The sequence below is a fragment of the Pteropus medius genome, unplaced genomic scaffold (assembly GCF_902729225.1).
Source record: "Pteropus medius unplaced genomic scaffold, Ma_sr-lr_union100, whole genome shotgun sequence".
Taxonomy (NCBI): Eukaryota; Metazoa; Chordata; class Mammalia; order Chiroptera; family Pteropodidae; genus Pteropus; species Pteropus medius.
The window spans coordinates 9,399,752-9,422,495 of NW_024353517.1; the positions used below are offsets into that span (position 1 = coordinate 9,399,752).

Consider the following 22,744-nt stretch of genomic DNA (forward strand, 5'->3'; position numbering starts at 1 on the left):
TAGATTATGCGAATGTGTAATACAAGTGCTTGATAAAGATATTCGAAACAGAGGGTCACAATGTAGGGGAAATTTTAATAAGTAGTCAATTAACTGAGCAACATCTAGAAGTTGGGTTGAGAGTCTAGGAAGGGCGAGAGTAAAAGTGATTCAAAAGTCTCTTGAATTGTGGAGGCAAGAATAAGGAAATAGAAAAGTTCAGAAAGAAAATTAAAAGTATTCTAGAGTTCTCAGCAGTAGAACTGGGTTCAAGGGACATGGAGTGGGAATACAGGCTTTGGTGAGGAAATATTGTTACTTGGTAACACAATAGAGTTGAAAGCATTTGACTATAAGTGTAGAGAAAGGGAAGACATTCTCTCAGAAACTATGAATGCATTAAAAAATCATTTATTCTCTATTCACAAGCATTCATTAAGAAATTTCACACATTTCTTTTGGGTGAGCCTTTCTCACTGTTCCATTATTGCATTAATTAGAGTTTGAGAGTAAGAGTAGAAATGACAGCATTATTTTATCTCCAGAATCGCAGATCTTATTATTGATGGGCCTTCAGTGTAGTTTACAGACCATGCTGACTAGGCATTCTTCTTCTAACATTTAATAATAAAAATCATAATATTTGCATGGGTCATATCATCTTCTCATTTAGGTAATATCTCAAATGTCCTCTCTGAGAGAGGACATCTCATCATCTGTTTTGTTTTATGTACATCGTAACGCTTATTACTACCTACTTATTTGATTATCTGATTGGTTGATGATTGATTTTCTATCTCATCCCTCCTGAATGGAAGCTCAGCGAGAATGGTAATTTTGTCTTTTTGTTGCTTATCGCCAGCACCTAGAATGGTGTCTGGCCCATAGTAGATAGTCAACAATATTTGCTAAATGAGTAAATCTCTGTTTCCATATCAAATCCTTACTGTTTTCTACTTTGTTTTATACCTGTGATCATTACCGTCCTTATCCGGGCTGAGATGAGCTCTTCCAGGACAAGTTTTGTCTCTTCTTTCAATCGATTTTCCAAGATCAGCAATCCCAGAAATATCAGGTCTGATTCTATCTTGTCCCTGGAATTATATGTGTGTGTGTGTGTATGCATATATATATATGCATATTTGAACAGAAATAGCACATCATAGGCTTTCTCATAGGTAGCAAAACCAAAATAAAGGCAAATATATTCTTATCAGAGTGGTTCCCACTCACTCATTCAAGCATCATTCCTGAATATGTGCCAAGAACCATCTAGACAGGAAGAGGACACAAAAGACACTAAAACATTTACTTTGACTGAATCAAAAGGAAGAGAGAATATTTATTAAGCAAAAGACTTGCTTTAACCTTTATATAGAATGAACTAAATGACTGCAAAGGTCTCTTTCATCTGCTATGGTGATTTTCATCACCTCACCTTTAGACAATCAACAGAGAGGAGTTCTACCTCTGGTATAAAACATCATGAAATATAAGTGAGATACCAGAAAAATCAAATAAAGTGTCTGTTTCTCTAGAAACCAAAGCTATAATTGATACGATTTTCGTTCCAGGAGATACTATCCCTCTTTAGAGGCAACCTCCCCCATCTCTTTCTCAGCTGGTGACATTGCTCTTCTACATAAAGCGTGCCTGTTTTTGTAGCAAGCGAGGTGTCCGAGGCTTCTGTCCACCACGAAGTCATTTCCAAGATATTCTACAGGACTACGTGGAGGGGGTTGGGGGCTCAAAGATTCTTCCATGATTCATTTATCTGAAACTCGGACACCTCTAGCAGAGACAAGAGTAAGACATTAGCACTGCCTATACCTGGGTGAAATATAGACAAAAGCAGTACCCAAAAAACCACCTGCTCTTGCTTGCCGTATGTGCCTCACATGGTTTGGGGGCAGGATGCTCCCAGGACACTGCTAACACCTCCAACACAGTGGCAGAAAGTGGACACAGTTTAAATTATTCACCTCGAAGCAGGTTCAGGAGGATGACATGTCCTATTTTTCTGAACCTGGCATTTAAGTCTCTCCATAATCTGATTCCAAACTATCTTTTCAGGCTCATCTATCACTAAACTCTTCAACCACCCTAAGCTCCAGCCAAGTTGGACTGCTCACCATGGATATGTTCTGTATTCAACCATCTGCTCTGGACTGCCGTAAGACATTCTTATTTCATGGAAAAGGTTATAAGTTCCACCTGATGTGCCATTGAAATTCATCCTATATTTTGAGGCCCAAACACCCTTGCAACTCTCCATAAATGCTCCCCCAGATAGAAATACTTGCTCTCTAAGCATATTACTTCTACCTCGGATTAGCTTTTATTTTATTTGTCCATATATTATTATTCTTTGCTATCAGATCTGTCTCTCTGTCTAAACTTCTTGAGGGTAAGCCTACCTGCTTTAGTGACAAATTCAACACACCCATGCGGCTCTCAACACAGAGAAGGTGCTTGACAAATGTTTGCCTAGTTGAAATGTTCTGGTGCTTGATGTGACTGCTTTTTGCCAGATAACCCATGAAAATTCCTTTCCTCTTTCAGAAATTCTACTGCCAGAGAGTTCTCATGGGAACCAAAATTCATCTATTAAGTCAATGACCATTTACCGAACACCTAAATAAGTACAAAAACCAGGGCTGAGGAAATAGGAGGAGAATCTGCAGAGACTATAGTAGGCCCTGACTCCAGAGATTCCACATTCAATCAGGAGAACAAAAGTAGACTTGACCGCCTTGGTTATACAGAAGGCTTGGAAAAGTATCATCATGATGTACGAACAAGAGTCCTATGGAGTCAGAGAGGAAGGTATAATCACTTTGGGGTGGCGTGATTGGAGAAGCCTTCTTGAAGGTGTTTTATATTTGAGTCATTGAAGGATAACTTAGTTGATGCCTGACTGAGGTTCTCCAATCTTGCCAGTGGCTCTCGTACCTTTGATACGAGGCCTCAGGCTTTAGATAGTTTCAAAGATAATATGACATGAGCCAACCACAAGGCACTTGATCAGACCAAGAAAATAGCTGCCGGATCACCTTTTTACACAGACTGTGACCAATCCTGGCAGTCATATCTGGTTCCTCTGGCACAGAGCCTTTGTTTGGTTCAATGCACAGTAATCAGGATACCAGAGTTCTAATCCCAGCTCTGGTGCTACCTTACTGTGTGACCAAGGGTAAATTATTTTCTTTATCTGGTAATTTATTTCTTCTTTTGTTAAAAAAAAAGAAGGGGGGGGCAAAACTAATGTATTTCCAAAGTCTTTTCTATCTATAACATTATATGCTTCTTCTTTTCATGAGTGTTCAATCTGAATCAAGAAATAAAGAAGAAAAGAGTCCCTTAAGAGGTCTCAAGCTCTGCAACTTGAAATAGCATGCTGTCTTTTTCTGCTTCCCGCATAGACATTATACCTCTTCCTGAAGCATCTATAAATAATAAAGAGTGGGGAGCATAATACAAAGGGAGCATTGTCGTCCTTGTAACTATACTTCATGTTCTTAAAATCCATGTGATTTTTAATGGATGAAATATGCATTAAGTGAGCCAAGAATCCTCAAAGAATTTATATCTGTGCTGGAAGCACTCTGAGTAAACACACTAGTACACACACGTGCATGCCACAGAACGAATGTTCTGTTCTAATGAGAGATTAGCAAAGGTTAGGTGAACTAACTTAGCTAGGAATAGATACAGTGGTGATGTGGCTTTAACACAGGAGGGGCAAATCAATGACCCAAAATCAGATCTTGGACCTTACCAGAATTTGAAAAGTTGAAATTTCAATGCTATTGGCCAGGGCATGTACTCTCCTGTATACCACAGCCCTCATCATCCCCTATTGCTCATGTGCCTCTATCAGTACTTTGTTACATGCACAAGACTCAAAGCCATGAGTTTGAAACTTGTGGATATGCAAATATAGTCAGAAGCAGCAGGATAGTAGCCACAATCTTGATTTATATCTGTCAAGAGGCTCTTGGAAAACAAAGTTTCATTTCCAATTCTGCTACATCCTGGTCCCAAATTTCCTCTTCTTTAAAATGTGAGATCTAATATCAAAGTTTACATTTAGGAATCTGACTTGAGTAACCTGAGTTGATTAAATTACAACAAACACGCAGGGTTGTATTAGCCAAAGTGACCTTTTTAAAGGTCATATTAAACTGGCCCCAGGGGGAGTGGCCCAATATATCCAGTAATCCAATACTCAATGACCTTAGATGAGCCACTTCTGCCTCTGGGCTTCACTGCTCATTCATAAAGTGACAAGGTTGGGACACATCTGTGATTCTCAGCAGGAGGGGTACTGGCTCTAGAGGACATTTTGGAAACTTTTTAGACATCTATGTAAGATTTTTTGCAATGACTGGTGCACAATAAAAAATCACACTGCATCCCACGTGACTTTTGAATATTTTATGAGACAGTTATGGACATTAAAAGATTGTTTATACTTTTCTAAGTCAATATAGGCTTATACTGTTTATATTCTACTATAATTATACTATATAATATACAGTATACTATATAATATACTGTATTATTATAGTATATATAATACTACTATATTAAATTAACAAATATAAAATTGTTTCCTTCCTGTAGCTCTGTTTTATATTTAAACACAAAGTATTTTTTGCACATTTTTAATATGCTGTTGAATTTTCCAGGAATGTGACTGTTGTGTAAATTAAAAAGAGATCGTATTGTTTTATTCAGTTTTACCAACAGTTTTAAACTATTTCACAGAGTCACTTCATTGACAGCAAGACTGCTAATGGTATTTGAGATCTCAGTGTTTACACACCTGTATCAGTCTGCATTCCTAGCTGTTGCAGCCCTAATTTTCCCACTCACAGGTGCAAGCAATGGATTGCTTCATTTTGTGGAGTGGGCTGAGTGTTTACTGACCTATCTATTACTTCTTATAATGCAATATATATTTTGCTCTTATTTTGACTTTACATAGTGGCATTGTATTTATTTTTACAAAGAGTACATGCAGATCATATTACATATGGATTTTACTTTACTGTATTAAAGGAAGTGGTACAAAATATAGTTACAATAATAAAATGTTGAGTCTGACAGGGTAGAGCACAAATAGGTAAGACCTCCCAAATTTCAAACCCTAAATAACAAAATAAGTCTTCATTATTTGCAGCAGTGTTACCAATAATGACTGACAGAGTATTGGACATGGCATTGAAGGTGAAATAAACACAATAGCCTAAAAACAGTGGAAAGTAAAACAACAAATAAATTCGTGCTAATAAATACTCCTATCCATTTTAGCTTTTAAGCATTCCCATTTTAATCTATACATATCAAAACGTTCTCTAGAATGGCCCCTCTAAAGCTCTTCTTGTTTTTCTACAAACATTATCTAGATATGTGTTAAGTCCAAGCTACATTTTTTTCTCATTAACTATATTTCTTATCAAGAATTGTTTTTTCAGACAAATGTTGTATTTTCTAACCTTCAACTAATCACCAACTAGAATTAAAAAATTAGCTCCCTGTATTTGGTTCAAAATGAGAGCATGGCCATAATTTCAAACTCTCTGAAACATTGGTTATATTCATATATCTGTTTTCACAAAGTTATACAACAACATCATATTTCACAGTTTATACAGCCATTTCTCATACATTCTCCCAGTCAGTGTTCACATCAGCTTTGCGATTTAGGCAGGGCAGGGATGTTGCTGAGTCCACTGCTCAGTCTGGTGCATTTTCCCACCAAGCCAGTCCACTTTGTCAAAATCCTCCCCATTTACCTCATCAAGGCAGTGGTGTGGTGGTCCATTTCCAGCTTTTTGTAGGCCAGCGCTATGACCCGGAAGCCCTGGGTTGTGTAAATCTGAAGTTCACTAATAAAACTAGTTGGTACTGTTTAGAAAATAACAGAAGATTAATATGCAATATTTACTCAGTTGTACTGGTGGAGAAAGTCCTTAGAGATTCAATTCTTGTCCACAGCACCCACCTCTAAAAAAGTACACAAGTCAGTGGGAACCCACCCTAAATATAACTACATTATCAGGGTTGACTTCTTGTGATCCTGTGAAACTGAAATGAGAAGAATGCATTTTTAAATAAAAAAAAAGAAAAAAAGAATTTAAAAAGTACATAATTTTTCTCTAGTTTAACCAACAAATATTTATTGACAATCTACTATGTTTTAAGCATTGACTCTGCAAAGATTAAACTGCAGGCCCTATTCTAAGGATCTCTGTTTAGTAGGGTAATAGCCAGTAGACTAACAATACAATTGAAAGAGATCATTACAATGATCTATGCAATTTTCATATGTGGAATTCAAAGAAGACACATCTGTGACCTTTAGAAATTGTGGTGCATATATCAGACTGGGAGGAAGTGGTTAGATGAAGGAAAGAAAAGGGCATTTTGGCGGAGAGCCATGTACTCAGGCATGGATACATGGGACAGCAAGCCTTGAGTAGTTAGTTCAGCTCAGGGGAAGCACAGAATATGAGGACAGCTGTGGTAAGGCATATCTGGAAAGTTTGACAGGAGTCAGATCACACAGGTCTTATATAAGATCCTGAAGGACTATGAGATTATCCCGGAGCCCGTGGGAAGCAACAAAAAGAAAAAAAGCAGGAAAGTGACAACAGTTATACTATGTGATGAAAAAACCAGTTTGCTCAGAGTATCATGGATGAGCCAGGGCAGGGAAGACTGGGGTCGGCAACTACTGAAGTGATCCAGTAGAAGTGAAGAGGAGGGCCTGAGGTGATGGAGTGACAGAGGCATAGATTAGCAATTGACACAATAGAGGCATTGAGGGAGAGGGATCGATCTGGGAAAAACCCTAAATTGAGGGGAGAGAGAGAAAGGTAATATCATTCTCCAAGGTGGGAAATATAGAAAATGAGAAAGATAAGCTTGATTTTGGTATTGAGTTTGGGATGCCAATGAGACATCTAATTGGTCAGTGGGCAATTAGATTCATAGATCAAGTGCTGAGGGGACATATTTGGGCTGGAAATACAAATTGTACTACAAGTCTATTCACTTACCTGTCTCAGGTTGGCAAAAGCTGACCACCTTCTCTGGTGCGCCTTTCATGAATGCCAGACGGTCACCTCCCATCTCTTGGACAATGACTGTCATCCTTTGTAGTGCTGATGAGAATGGGAACTGATGCAAGATTGCAATTCCTTCCACGGGGACCTGGTTGATGGATGGGGAAGGGAGAGGGCACACCAACATAGCTTCTAGCTACTGGGGATTAACTGCTCCCCGCTCAATCCTTGTTTTAGCAGATAAAGGAAACAAGGTCTCCTCAATTTTCATATGTGGAATTCAAAGAAGACACATCTGTGACCTCTAGAAATTGTGGGCCCAAAGGGACTTTCTGTTTGAGTTTGGGTGTCGTGGGGTGCATGACCTGGAGGCTTACCTGGCTGGCTGTTTTGCAGGGTTTAACTACCATAGCATCTGCCGGCACTCCCTTGATGTGGAAATCGTCCCCAGAAATAGCCATTTCCTATTTCACAAATGGGATACTTTATTGTAGAGATTTATTTCTTATTTATCCTCTGATACTATTCTCAAACCCTCCCCTTGAGAAAAATCCTCGGAGCACCTCAATGTATGCTCAGTGTCTCTTCCCTTAGCTGGATGGAGGTGAACCAGTCTTATCTTGCCACAGAGAAAAATAAAGCATTGAAAATGCTGCGGAACTTGAAGGGCAGACGCCTTTGAATTATTCATGCAATTTATCCTGCTTTCTCTGTTGGAATGTGCTGTATAAAGGGTTCAGTCTCCATTTCTAAAGAGCTAAACTTGAAAATAGTGAGCATGAATAGCCAGACTTACTGTGTGTGAGGCAAGCACCTTACTGTCTTTCTTTACCTGGAGTTCACTGCTGTTCCTGCTCTTCCCTCTCTGTCTAATTTGGACCGATGATCCTCAGGGTGAGGCATGGCAGGGACTATTGATGTACATGGTTGATGTTCAGTAAACACCCAGTAATTGCTATAATAATGACCCTAAATTATAGTCAAAAGAACCTTTTGCCCAAAGATGTCAAAATGCTTTGTAATTGTCTCATTGAGTGGCTGAGAAAATCTCAGAGAGGAAATTGCAATTCCTACTTAAAGATTCAAACACAGTCACCCAGAAAAAATGGAGGCTTGGCAAAGTCACATCAGCCTGCTACAGAACTGTGCCCTGTTAAAGTCGAAAGGTATCCTAAAGACTGTCTCCTTCAGTGGAGCCCAGAGCTGTACCAAGCTGCAAGGAGTGGAGGTGGGATGTGGCTAAGTAGGTGGGGATGTGTGTTCCCGAAGCTTTTTACCTTCACTCCCCATCTTCTTCCCAGTCCAGAGTAACTCCAACTATTTGTTTTTTATAAGGTGATTCTCAATAAGGTTTCTTTTTAAAAAGAGATTCCAGCTTTCTTGTTTCATTTCATGTGAGCACTGCTGGACTATTTCAGTCTCCTCATTTTAAGGTCATAGGAGCCAAGCCTCAACAAGAGATGACTTTACAGGGTCAAGAGTTCAAGCAGAACAGAGCTAAAACCAGAACCAGGAGAGCCAGATTCTTCTTGCTATATGACACCATTTGTTCTTAAATCTACTTCAAAGTCTCAACAAAAGCTCTCGTGTTTGCCTATTTATTGTTTTCAGTTTTAGAAACAAAATCAGTACGAAATCAATGAGGATAAAACTCCTGGTAATAATAAGTTATCCTAAGCACAGAGGACAGTGATGTTTCCTAATCCTCACGTTCTAGAAAACTTTGAAACCAGACATTGTTCATACTACAATCTGAAGATTTGGAAAATAGTTATATAACAATTATAATTATATTCATACTATCGAGCCTGTAACATGTGCCAGGCACAGTATCAGGAATTTTTTAAGTGTCCCATTCCATTTAGTCCAATAATCCTACAATGGAGATATGACGTACAGAGGAGGAAACCAGACTTAGATTGGTTTGCCTCTCACTGCTATATGTACTCTATATTGGAGACCTCATATTTTATAAGTATTGAATAGCAGTGATAAAGCCTGTGTTGCTCTGGCATTGAAAAAGCTTCTTAGATTCTCTACAGATCAGAGACTTACCCAAGTGGTAGCTTCAAACATTTTGAGGTCCAAAGGGTCTCCCTGGATCGTCTCATCGAGAAGTATCAGAGAGTGGCAGCTAGCCATGGCTGCACACAGTGGGCCCCATGGCAAAGCCCTGCCGTGGACAAAGCTGTGGACTTCCTGGAAGCTAAAAGAGATAAGGGAAAGGACTTCAGTCGTATTCCTCCATGCAAAAAATAGAGCTTCTGGAGGTGACTATCTTTGTAAAAGTAATTTAATATACTTTGGTACTTTATGTACCCACTCTCTAACAGCCTCCCCTTCAAATTAATAGTGCTTCATTCAGCCTTCATCTCTACATGAGTTGAATGGGTATGAGAAAGATTTCTGAGGTTTTTTCAAGCTCCTTCTTCCCTCTTTTCCTTATGCTTTCTCTGGTACTGATTTAATACCAGAGATATGGAAGGAACTAGAAGTATCGCCCTTAATTCTAAGCATCCACTCCCACTCCAACTACCAGACCACTTTATTTCCACTTCTGTGAGTCAGAACAGCCTCACTCATGCTATGGCTATTTGAGTACGTTAGCTCCTTCGATCAATCCTTCAGGACAAGGCTGTGTCTACTGTACGTCTCCCCCCAACATATTTAATGTTTGGTCAAATTAGACAGTCAACAAATATGAGTGAATAAATGAATGAATTCATCCTGGAAATCTGAAAGACCATAATGGTAAAGAAATAAATCCTAAAAAAATATTTTTCAAAAGGACACTGCAACCCCCGTTTCTATCCTGGCACCTAGTGTCAACATTGCAGCCATCATCACCATCATTTCTTATAGAAGTGGCTTCACTTAAAACCTACTGAGATACTACTCAAATGTCACAAGCACAGTGCTTTCATTAATTCAGGGTTGAAACCATAAAGTTTAGCCTCTGGTCCATTAGAGTCCTCGGCAACCTTGTCAGTTCCTTCTTAAATGTATAGCACAGGAGATGGTTCACAAAGCAGTCTATCCCAGGAGGACTTCTGATGGCAGAAGGTATTTCCTGCGTCAAGGCAATATCTGTTTCTTGGAGCCAGTTAGATTCTATTTGTTCTCCCTCGTCCACATGTCAACTTTTGTGGACCAGCTCAGCTATATCCCCTCTTACCCTCCCTTCCTCTGGGATTACATAGGAACCTCCAGCTATGCTTTCAATGTGTAATTTTCAGACCACTCATCTTTCTGGCTATTCTTTCTTTAAAAAGTTTTTTTTTCATCATAATTTGTCTTAAAATGTGGTCTCTAGGATCAGACTGTTATTTCTCATGATATAGACACTGCAATTAAATACTGCCTTAGGTTGCTCTAGCTTTTTTTTCTTGAAAGCATTCACGTCACAGTGTTAACTCATAATTTAGCCATATTTGTTCCTGGCTTCCTCATTCAAGCTTCTCTAAGAGCTCAAAACCTCTTGGTGATTACTGACCCTGTTGATCATATTTATTACATATATCAAAGGATAGAATTATCTTAGTGGTTCACAATATGTCTCTGGTATTTTAGTAAACATCTAAAAGGAAGAGGTCATCAGCAGTGCAATTAACACAGAAGCTTAAGCTCACAGCTAAAAGCAAACACAGACCAGGGAAAAAGTAATCTTATTTTTAAGATGACACACACACTGTCATCTGTATGTAGTTCTAAATACGTAATTCTGAGTTCCTAAGGATTGGGCTAGACTCTGGTTTGCACAACAAAGAAACAGAACTCTGTAATTCCTGTCCTTGTGTTTTTATTTGAATGCTTATGATTTATCAAGCTCAGGTTGCCCAGGTATTGTTCCAATGGTTCTTGAAATATCTGGCGCATTGGGCTGGTCCTTTTTTGAAAAGATAAGAATAACTAGAGATGAGTTTATCTTTTACAAAAAGATATTTAATAGCCGATAATTCAGGTGCTGACTTCGTATCATTGAATCTATTGTCTCTCATATTGTGAATTAAATTCAGCAACTTTTTAAATTTTTTAAATTGTTCTTATAATCATTTGAAGACGACTTTGACCTTTTTGAAGAAAAACAGGAGAGAGCAGTGGGCCTAATTAATCAATAACCTAAATATTATATCAAATGTTTCTATTTAAACTTGGCAAGTTACTTTTAGAAATAGAAAGTTTGGTAAATAAGTTGATATCAGTTCAATAAGTAGAAGAACATTTGAAAGACAGAACACATTTAGTTCAATTTAGATGAACAAATATTTACTGTGCATCGATTGGTACAGTGTGTGTGCCTGATGCAGTGCTACAGCATTAGGGACACAAATATAAATAAGAAAAAGACTGTTCTCAAGATGCTGTTCAGATATTTGAATAAATATATTATACTTTTTGTATATGTTGAAACAAAAAAAAATATTAATGAATAAGGGGACCAGATATATATCCAAATCTATATTCGAGGGAAAAATGAAGAGAATCTTAGAAAGTTTAAAATTTTTAAAAGTCCTCTTTTGTAGACTAAAGCGATTTGAAACACCAGGATTAATTTTTTTAACCCAGAAAATAGATTTCTTTTTAAATATGTTCTAATCATGTTTTAGTATGAGAATACATTAAGCACCTGTAATTAAAATATTTTATGAATAAATTGTATGTCATCTGTATAATGCAGAGGAACTACAATACACCTTTTATAAACAAAATTCTTTGTGATTTAATTTGTGTGAGAGGAAAATATCTTCATTAAAAAATGTCAAACGTTTTCTGGTCTGATCACACTGGAAATTGTAGTAGAGAGGAAAAGCAGGCAGAGAAGTAAACTCAGCCATGGCCACAAGAGGGCCAGGAGAGGGATGTGCAAATCTTCACTACCATGAAGCTGAAAACTGCCCAAACTGAGGACTTTGCAACAGCCGAAAAGTGGAGTTCAAAGAACTAGAATACCAAGGAAAAGGAGTACACTGGCTCCAGTTCCACAGATGTTCCTTTTACTGAAAGTCAGTGTACACAGGTGAGAACAGTGTCCTTCCTCTAGTGCACTGAAAGGCTTCGGTTTGTACCAGGAATGTTGCCTCCCTGAAGGACAGGTACTGGTGTTGTCCAAATTGGGTACACTGAGCCAACCTCGGGCCTCTGACTAATATAGTGACTGCAAATTACATTTTAGCAAGGATTTGAATGCAGTGTCAAAACATCTCCTTCACCTCCTGGTTTTGTGAATGGCACGGGACAGGGCCTGGGGTGGGGAAAACACACATTTTAATGCAGAGTATTAGTGGAAGTATTCAAGAGCAGAAATTAAACGAAACTACTGTAGCAACCACTGCTAAGCCAAAGCTAAAATGTCTCCATTATTAGTTTTCAAAAGAAAACACAGAGTTCTGGAAAAAGAGAAACTGTGTTTAGTCCAAAGTACTGTAGAAAAAAAAAAAAAGAGGAGCGGTCTACAGAAAGTAACCTCATAGGGTGATCTGATCATAAAATCTTAACTGGGCTGGGCATGATGGGTAGTCACACCCCAGGCATATAACTTCTTTACTAAAAGATTTATATTTGCCTTAAGCAAGCCCTGTCCATTGTTTTTGTACAACTAGGTTAACACGCCTTTGAAATAAATATAAATACCTTCAAGGGAGCACATAATCGTGTTAACTATTCTATAATCCAATCCCCACCTTGCTTTCTCCCACCTCCATGAACTCTTCCCTATGTTCCCTCCTTAATTTTATATGCATAAAAGAAGCTGAAAAATTGTTATTCTCTGGAGCATTTGAGATCTTGCTTTCTGCCAGTTCTCAGTTTGGGCTCAAATAAACTCATAAAAATTCTATACAGGTTTGGACACTTTTCTGTCAACAGTACTCACCCATTCTTATTGCAGGGCACGACTCCCCAGAGATCCAAGCCATCCCTTGTTAAGGTGCCTGTCTAAATAGAAAGGAGTGCTCAGTTCACTCTGAAGATCTCGCTTCCCATTTCAATAGGAAAACATACGTCACAAAATTTTATCAAGATCAGCACTTCAAGCAAGGACACGGTCAGGTGGGTATCTGGAGTCCCGGGGGAAGATTTGATGAGCTCATACCAGTTGTATGACATGCTGGCACTTAATCCCTCTGTACTTTAGTGTTCACAGTGATAAAAGGAAGAAAACCATATCTGCCTTACATGTTTCAGAGGCTTGTTTTGAGGACCTAAGGGCAGACTAAATGGATGGGAAAGTCCTTGGTAAACCTGTAAAAACTATAAAATAGGTGAGTTTCAGTTTTTATAGAAGCTAAAAGAATGTCATCAGAAATAAGTAATGGGTGTAGAAGAGTTTTTTACTCTTCTAAAGAAATGGTTTGCTATGTGTGTGACACATATTTGGTTAAAAAGTGCTTGTTGGTATTTCTCTCAGTGCAGTATAATAATGAACTAGAACTGGTAAAAACACCCAGCTGTGTGACCTGGGCAAATTATTTAACTCCTCTAATCTTCAGAGACCTTATCTGTAACATGGTTATAATCATACAGGGTTGTTGTAAAGATTAAATGAGATAATACAAATAAAGTGCTTAATTTACTATCTGGCATAGACTAGGAACTGATAATAATGATAATTACTTATAATTATTATTTATTTTGTATTCAAATTCTTGTCACAATTATCTCTCTCACCCTGTTTCTTTTTCCAAGCCCAAGGATGAAATGATCTCATAAATAAAATGTCCTTCCTTATGATGCTAGTTCGATCACAATATAGTATTGAAATGGTGGCAAGAGCCATGCTAGCCTTCTGTTCTTGGTGGATGACACTGATATTCCAAAATACAGCTCTGATCTCTTTAATTCTCTGCTATCAAAACTCTTCAATGTACTGTTTAATGGATACGGATTTTATGTTTGGGAAGATGAAAAAAGTTCTGGAGATGGATGGTGGTGATGTGGTTGCACAACAATGTGAATGTACTTAAATCATTTAAAATGGTTAAAATGATAAATTTTATGTTATGTATATTTTACTATACTGAAAAATTTTTGGAAAGAAAGGCAACAATAAAAAATAAAAATAAAAACCTTCAGTGGCTTCCCACTGCCTAAAGAGTATGTAACAATTTTTTAGCCAGATATTCAAGGTCTACAAACACCTCTTGTCCTGCTCTTATCAAAACCACATTCTGTTGCTCTCTTGTCTCTATGCCTTTGCCTGTGTTTAACTGCCAGCGATGCCCTTATACTGCACATATGTTTTTTAATTTTCTTTATATTGTGATGTTTTGACATCTTGAAAAACCTTTCCAACTGGAGAGACACTGACTCTTCAGGGCTAGCCAGTTCTTGGAGATAGCAAGGGACTCAGCCCAAAGCATGCCTCTGATATGCAAACTGACCAGTGGGGAACCACGCCTTCTCTATCTCATGCTCCCCAGGAAACAATATTCCTCTGCCTTAATCATCCCAAGGCCAGAAAAAGGACAACTAGAAACCGTCCTCATAGACTGATGCTCATCATAATCATTCAAATCATCTACAATCATCAGCTGTTTACTCTGCCCTGTCTTGTCTTTCCTGCAGAAACCCCAATAAGGGCCATGGTCTAAGCATTTCCTTCTCCTGCTTTTCTTCCTGATCAAAACTTGGCATTCCTCCTGTGGCCCTGCACGGTGAGCTGTGCCTCTTCTTTGTAGAAGGACTATAAATCACATTAAATTTTTCTTTCAACAGTCACCTTTTAACAGTCACCTCTCCCTGTCGCCTTTTTAAATTAAGACCCAGGCACAAAACAGTCTTTTATTTCTATCTTACCCTGTCACAGCTCCCACTTTCACTCCAGTATATATGTTTACAAACTAAAAAAATACATTCAGGAGAAGGTAGATTAAAAGGCTGGTTGGGGGTATATGGCATATAAACAAGGATAATTTTAAGCAATACACTGCAGATGAAAAAATACATCATAGTTTGATTGAGGCTTTCTTGTAATCAAGTCTCATAGCAGGGCATACCTAAATCTCTTCCCTTTTATATTCATTCATTCATTCATTCATTCAATAAAGACTTATTGAGTCCTGACTATGTCAGGCAATATTCTTAACGTTAGGGGTATGCAGTAACTATAATAAAAGGTTTAAATTTTGTTCTTTGTATAAAGGTTTTGATATTTTAATTAATTGTGTTTTATGGACTGTTGGAGCTGACAGGACCCTAAAAGATTTACCCTTCTCTACTCTCTCTTCTCTTAACCCTGGAATCTGAGAGCTCAAGAGACATATCTCATATATCACACAGCCAACTAGATATAAAATGAAGTCAGGTATCCATATTCTATGTTTCCTACCTTACAAGAGTATAAAGCACCTGTATATGATGACAATGATGATAAAAATGGGCATGAGAATGAGTATGAAACACACATACCTTGTCAAAGCAGACAAGGTTTAATTGTCCACATACATTGATCCTCTGGGGGCTGATGCAAAAGATGCCTCTCTTCTTCAGCCTCCTCTGGGCATAGATAATGCCTGTGGTTAGGGCGGCAGGTAGAGCAGGGGGAACTGCAATTGTGATGACATCCAGGGCCTTTCTTACCACCTCCTCAGGAGACTCCTGGAAGATACGTCTCTTTCTCACTATTACAGATAAATAAGTCGTGAACAGCTTCGTGCATATGACTTTTTCCTTCTTTTTGTTTAGTTCTTTAGGTCAAATTCTTAGAAATGATATGAGCAGATCAAATATGAGTCAAAGGGTATGAACATGTTTATAGCTCGCAATACATTTTGCCAAAGTGCAATGAAAAGGATTGTAACAATTCATACATTATCAGCAGAGAACAGTGTGCCAGTTTGCCATGTACCTTCACCAGCATTTGGTATCAGAATTTTAATTAAAATTCCTTATTGCATACCTACAAATATATCTCAGACTGAAAATAAGAAAAAGAGTGTAGGTAAAAGTGTGTAAGAGTAGAGGCATGTTGATATCTCAATAAATAAACTTTTATCTCTCTAGATCTAATTGTTATTATGGAACTTGGTGATCAGTTGCTTATATTGGAGAGCTGGGCATATACAGGCAAGTTTCAGGGTTTGGCTTTGTTTTCCAGTTTTGTAAACCACGCCCGAGATTAAGGTCAACACATAGAGTATAAAATATATATAGATGAGTGTATGTGTGCATGTAATAAAGGAACAAAAGCAGCTTACCCCACTGAGCACGTAGACACACAAAGTATAGATCATCCCAATGGTGGCTGTCCCTATGAGGCACAGGAGGAACCTAATGGCATCCCTGTAGAGCTTAAAATTCATCGGCTTGGGATAGAGAATGGATCTCACAAGGTCCCCCTTTGCAGTGTTGATTCCTGAAGCAGCAAACACACACCCCACCCTTTCAAGATGATAAGTCCTACACCACTGGTGCTCTTCTAAACCTCAACATTACCTTTGTTTTCTTTAGAGATATTTAAATGGTGTTTAAAGCCAAATACAATTAAAAGATCATTGGGAAAATATCTAAGCATTAGAATGGAAATATCTTAGCTATTTCAGAGCCCATTACTCTTTGGCCTTCCTTCCCTCTACTTTCAATTCCAGTGCATCCCAGAGATAGAAAAGCACTGTACTGGAGGCAGAGCACAGCTTTTCCAAATACAGCTTCATTTTAAGGAAATGTCATGAGTGTGTATGCACATACAGACACACACAGACACATACACTCACACATACAGAAGTCATTTGAATTTAAACTAAATGGCCCAGTAAATGCTTACGGGCTCAGTTTCTAATACTTTTCAGTGTGGAGTTTTCAGTTTCTATTCTTGCCTAGAAAGAACTTGGGTTTGGGGGTTAAAAGACCTGAATTTTAGATCCAGCTCTTTCAGTTACTGGCTGTATGATTTGCTAAAGTTCACTAGAATTGTGTGGGCCCTAGTCTATTAATGTACAAGGGAGAGACACTAGGCATCTTTTATTCTGCTGGTAAGAAATGTGCAAATAGTTTATAAGTGACAGAGCACATAAATAGTAATTACTATCATCAATATTATTATTTTTAAAAAGTATATGTCATAGTCCAATCCATATTTAAAGTATATAGAGTTAATAAATTTAATTTGTTATCTAAAGACTGCTCCTTATCTTAAATTATCTAAATTTAAGACACTAGACAAAATGAACAAAAGCATTTCATTAAAATAACAAAAGGAAGAAAGAGATGCTAACTAACCAGTCTGCAGTACCACGGCTCTCGCAGTCCCGGAGCAAGCTCCCTTGGTCTGGATAACCTCCGTTCCGCAGAAGAGGACGTGCCGTTTGTAATCTGCTTCACTCTGTGTTTTCCAGGGCACAGAGCCATTCATCTTGGGTAATGGAGTTTTAGTGACTGGAATACTTTCTCCTACAGAAAACAAATATCTCATTTTTTGAGGTTGGATGACTTTATTCATTTAAATCATGGGTACGCTCACTCATCATATGGTAGACATTCGCTGTTAGCCTGCCATGCGGCAGGGACAACCCTAGGTGTTGGGGATACAAAAAGGATAGTAAGAAGCCACAAAAACGAGAAACATAGTTCTTGTTTTGAAGAGGTTCATAGTCCAGAGATGGACACAGATATGTAAACAAATAAGTATAACACTATATTACCAATACTGTGAGTGCTATAAAGTCAAACATGTATGCTAAAATAGGCTGAAAATAACCATGTGGGGAATAGCAAGTTGTGCTGTCTAGAATGTGGTGTGTTGGAAATAAAAGACCATAGGAGCTATGCTGGAGCCAAAGCATGTGGGGCCCTAAGCGCACATGTTTTAAAGTGTTTAAATATTTTTCTACGGGCACGAGTGGCACAAGGGGGATGGGCGAATGTTTAACTGTTTTATTCAGGAGAGTATATCATATTTATGTATAAGCGAGTGTACTCTGGTGAAGTCAGAGGCTCGACATCACACTGGAAACTGATCACAAGAGTCCTCGTTGGAGAAGACGAAGTCTGAACTACGGCAGCTGGCAGTGGGAGTAGAATGGAAGTGCTCAATCTGAGAAATAGGATAGTAAAAAGCCACAAAACTGTGAGATAGAACCACACCTGTCAGCATGCCTTCATCTACCACACAGCTGCCATCAATCAGAATGGCATCACATGGCATTTGCACTTTGTTCCCTGTTAAAATTAATAAATCTCCAGGGACCAGGAAGCGTGATTCCAGTTCTTGGACTCCAGCTGAAAGTGTTAGAAAACAAGGTTGAGTCAGTTTTTTCCCCATAAAAACACAGTCCAATAGCGACCTAAATTAAAAATCAATGAAGAAGCAAACAGGGCACAACATTGATTCAAAATCCAAAAACAATAAGGAAAAAGAGTAATAAATTCAATTACAAAAAAAGAAAACTGTGTGATAAAATATAAATAAGCAAAGAAAAAACTAATGATAAGATTAGAAAACATGTTTAAAACTTACATTATAGACAAGAGATTAATATTCCTAATATAGAGAGTTAATAAAAAAAGAGGTGTGTAGCAAATGACCTTATAAAAGATTGCTAGATGTTAATAGATAGTTCACACATCCACACGCACACATGCGTACACAAATTGCAAGTGGCATGTTAAACACCTAAAAAGATGTTCATTCTTATTCATAATAAGAAAAATAAAAATTTCTTCCTTCTTTCCTTCTTGCTTTCTTTTAATTCTTATCTTCCTTATTCAGTCTGAAAGCTATAAGGAGTTAAGCAAGATAGTCATCTATGCAGGGGCCTGGGTGAGGCAGGAATGAGGGTTGTAGCCTGCTGTGGATATCAGAGCCTAAGAAGGATGGACAGGTATAGAACCGGGCTGGGTGCAGGGTATCACCGCTCGAGGAAGGAGAGAAGGGAACCCATGGTGGCAGTGGCCTGGTTTAGAATGTTGGAGTCCGAGTGGGGTAAAAAGGTGAAAGGTGCCTTCATGGGAGTGGGGTGAGGGTATGAGGGGGGCGTGAGCAGTGCTGGATGATGGGTTACATCCAGGCAGGACTGATACAATAAGTAGGTATAATGAGGCTAGTGAGAGTTAGGTTTCTTACTGAAGAAAGGAAGTTACAAGTATAGATAAAAATAAAACTGGAATGAACTCCATAGTATTGGATTAGAATTAGAGACAACAGTGTAAACTGATGGTTTTCAATAAACAGATAGACAAATAATATAGATGTAAATATATATGTATAAAAGAATATATATGTATAAAAGAATGTGTATATATATATATATGTGTGTGCATGTGTTTATATGTTTGCTTGTCTGTTTTTTTTATACATATATTCTCTAATTCTCTTTTCTGAGAAAGCCTGGGAACAGTGTAACCCCAACAAAAATGTGCATATCCAGTGTCCAAATTTTGATTTCTACATTTCATTTCCCCTCAGAAAAGAATCAGAGTTCCTAAAGAAATAGTGGTTAAATGGCTGGGCCAAGAAAAGTACAATGTAAGCTAATATATTCAGCTATGCCATTAAGAAAGTGCCCAAAGAATGATGGGAAAAAATCAAGATGATATCAAAGGCAACTTAAAAGTCTCTTGCTGCATAAATCTATAACGATTTGAACATCATAGTAAATAATGATAATAATGAACTATAATCCATCAAATAAAATAAGAATTCATGAGTCCATAATGATATAAGTAAATGAATAAATAAATGAGGAGAAAAGATAGCTTTTCTTTATAGTAAAATAGCAATTCATTAATGTAGAAGGAAAGATAAAATTAGAAAATCACCATTTGGCAACTATCAAAACAAGAATTAATCTAACCAAGAAACATCAATGGATACTAAAACCAGTGGGTGAAATTTTCATGAGGATGATTTATTTATATAGTCTCAAAGTATCTCTTAACAAAATAACTACTAATTACAGAGAAAAAGTAAATTTACAATGGAGAAACTTGGCAGGCACCATTTAATTAAGTAATTCAAGTTAACATCACCAGTAATAGGACAAATTTAAATTATGTACCACCTGAGAGGAGGTAGTGAGAACACAGACACATCTGTGTGATATTTTAGCCAGAAATGCCTAACCTGAATTTAACTATGAGGGAACATTACACAAATTTAAATTGCGAAACACTCTATAAAATAACCAGAGTCAAAAGAGGTGAGGTCATGCAAGCCAGCGAAAGATCAAAGAAGATCAAAGAGACATGGCAAATAACAGAATGATATGATCCTGGATACTTGCCTGTAAAAAACATGTTTAAGACAATTGGTAAAATATGAATGGGTCTGAGCATTAGTTGGTATTAATATATCAATATCTACCTCTTGATATTAATGTTTGCATTGTCATCTATATAGGAGAATACCCTTGTCTTTAAGAGATGTCTACTAAAATATATGAGGATTGTGGAGCCACATATCAGCAACTTATTCTCAATGGCCCAGGAAAAAAAGTTATTTGACCTATTTGTGTAACAACTACGTAAGTTTTAAATTATTTTCTATAAAAAAAGGAAGAAAAGACAAATATACATGAGATAACTTGCTCACTTATCTGAATAGAAAAAAAAAAAAAATGTTTGCCAGCATATCCTGTTGGCAAGGCCATGAGGAAACAGATACTTTCACACATTTCTGGTGCAAATGCAAACAGGTACAGTGTCAAAGGAAAGAAATTTAGAAATATCTACCTTTCAAAAGTGCAAATGCATTTATTCTTTAACTCAGCAATTTTACTTCTCAAAATCTATACCAAAGATAGACTAGTAAAAATGTGAAAAGACATGTGAACAAGATTTTTTTTAATTATAGCACTATTTTTAAAAATATTTTTTAAATCCTTCAATAGAAAACTGATTAACTAAATAATGGTTCTTCCATGCAAGATGGTACTATAGTGCTGAAATAATAAATAAAGAATATCTACATATCCTGCTATGAAAGGACCCCTATATGTAGAGTATATAAAGCATACACACCAGAAAATATTAGTTAAGTGTGTACGTTATACCCCTGTTGTCTTAAAAAGAGAACATTAATATATATCCTATTATGCAAATATACAACATAGCTATGAATATTATATATTTTTTATTTTTTATATGTAAGAATAAATCATAAACAAACAAAAATAACTATAGAGAGAATGATTACACAAGATAGAAGAGGGAGAGAAATTAGAATTGCCTGAACATCTCTGTCTTACAAATTTACTTTTCAAACCAGGTAGATATTTTATATAATATTTACACAAATCAATACAAAAATACATTTAAAAACTAACATTAAAGTCTAAAGCAAAATGAATAAGATCCTGTTGTTAGTAACCATACACAGAACTACTTTGGGTGATCTTAAAACATGTTTTTTTCCTTAAGTATAATTTGACTATACATTCCTAATGGTACATCATAAACAGGAAAAGAACTCTAAAAGAAATCTTAAATTGTTTTTAGGAATCATATTGTTGCTGGGTGTGTTGGTTCATTATTCTGAGATTATCACGTATAACAGGATAAAGCAAATGAGTAATTTATTGCTGTCATTGAGAACTGGAACTTTTGGTATGGATAAAAGAGAGATAGAAGTACAATCAACAAAGTAAAAAGCTCATAGTTTTAAGCTTGAATTGGAAATGTCAGTATAATTTCATCAAGTATTTTATTTTAAAAATGTTTTTTCCCAGGCATGTCTTCTGAAAAGGCCTAGAATCAAGTAGTAACACCACGGACATGAGCACTCCATTTTGTGATTGATGGCTCTCAGTACTATATCAAAGAGCTCTTTGGAAAAAAAGGTATTTTTCTCAGTTTGGAGAAGGAATTGTCCAAGATGAGTTTGGAATACCTTGCCATACCAGAAAGCATTAAAACATTCAAAAACTATTGGGGTCATGTCAAAAGAGCCCAGAAGCCAACCTGAAGAGGCTCTGAAAGGCCGAAGATGGGACAACATGAGCAAGAATAAGAATAAAAATTGCAATGAATAGAAATGTACCAACAATGTTTAACATTATACATCCATAATGACATTTAAAAAATCTTTGGGAAAATGCTAGAGGATCAATCCATTATTTTGAAAGCTGGCACATAAAAGGAAATAATCTGATTTTTTATCCTTTTCTTAAACAAAATGAACCTAAAGATAATGAAATAGTTGAGAAGTGGTATTTCTATTTACAGAAATATTCCACTTCATATCTGAAGATGGCATGGTAGAAATCGAAATTTTAAATTCTTAATGAAATAATAAATTTAGATCATGAGCGTTTATGTCTGCTAATATCACGTACAAAAAAAAAGACAATCAGATATTATGTACCTCTCATTAGAAATACACAATACCAACTAACAAGTATTCTTGCCAAAATTTAAGCCTCAGATCTAACTACCAATTTGGGAGAACTAAAAGGAATAGAAATTACGTAAGACAACTCTTTGAGTATACAATTATTATCATCTGAACTATGGAAACCACAGGACGAACCATTTACTTTCTTTAACAAAAAATTTGCAAGGAAAGAAATAAGATACAGAGGAGAGGATGTGTCAATTAAAATAAACTTGAATGGTATAATGAAATAAACTTGAAACATCAACCAATTGCAGTATTTGGAGTTTATTTGGATCCTGATTTGAAAATTTGTATATTATATACCATATATATCATAAGTATATATGTAAATATATGTATATACACACTCACATACACACTTGTG

General features: G+C 36.9%; 1 protein-coding gene across 1 annotated transcript in view; it reads right to left on the reverse strand.

Moving 5' to 3' along the window:
- The window catches only part of ATP13A4 (ATPase 13A4), a 112,259-nt gene that overhangs the window by 32,604 nt on the left and 56,911 nt on the right, over positions 1-22,744 (reverse strand). Inside the window, exons 9-18 of the mRNA XM_039850710.1 lie at positions 18,132-18,266; positions 17,268-17,438; positions 16,247-16,404; positions 15,459-15,647; positions 12,925-12,986; positions 9,108-9,258; positions 7,430-7,516; positions 7,047-7,200; positions 5,781-5,892; positions 949-1,073 (exon numbers count right to left, since the gene is read on the reverse strand). Coding sequence (XP_039706644.1) covers positions 949-1,073; positions 5,781-5,892; positions 7,047-7,200; positions 7,430-7,516; positions 9,108-9,258; positions 12,925-12,986; positions 15,459-15,647; positions 16,247-16,404; positions 17,268-17,438; positions 18,132-18,266 — 1,344 coding nt within the window. The remainder of the gene's footprint in view (positions 1-948; positions 1,074-5,780; positions 5,893-7,046; positions 7,201-7,429; positions 7,517-9,107; positions 9,259-12,924; positions 12,987-15,458; positions 15,648-16,246; positions 16,405-17,267; positions 17,439-18,131; positions 18,267-22,744) is intronic.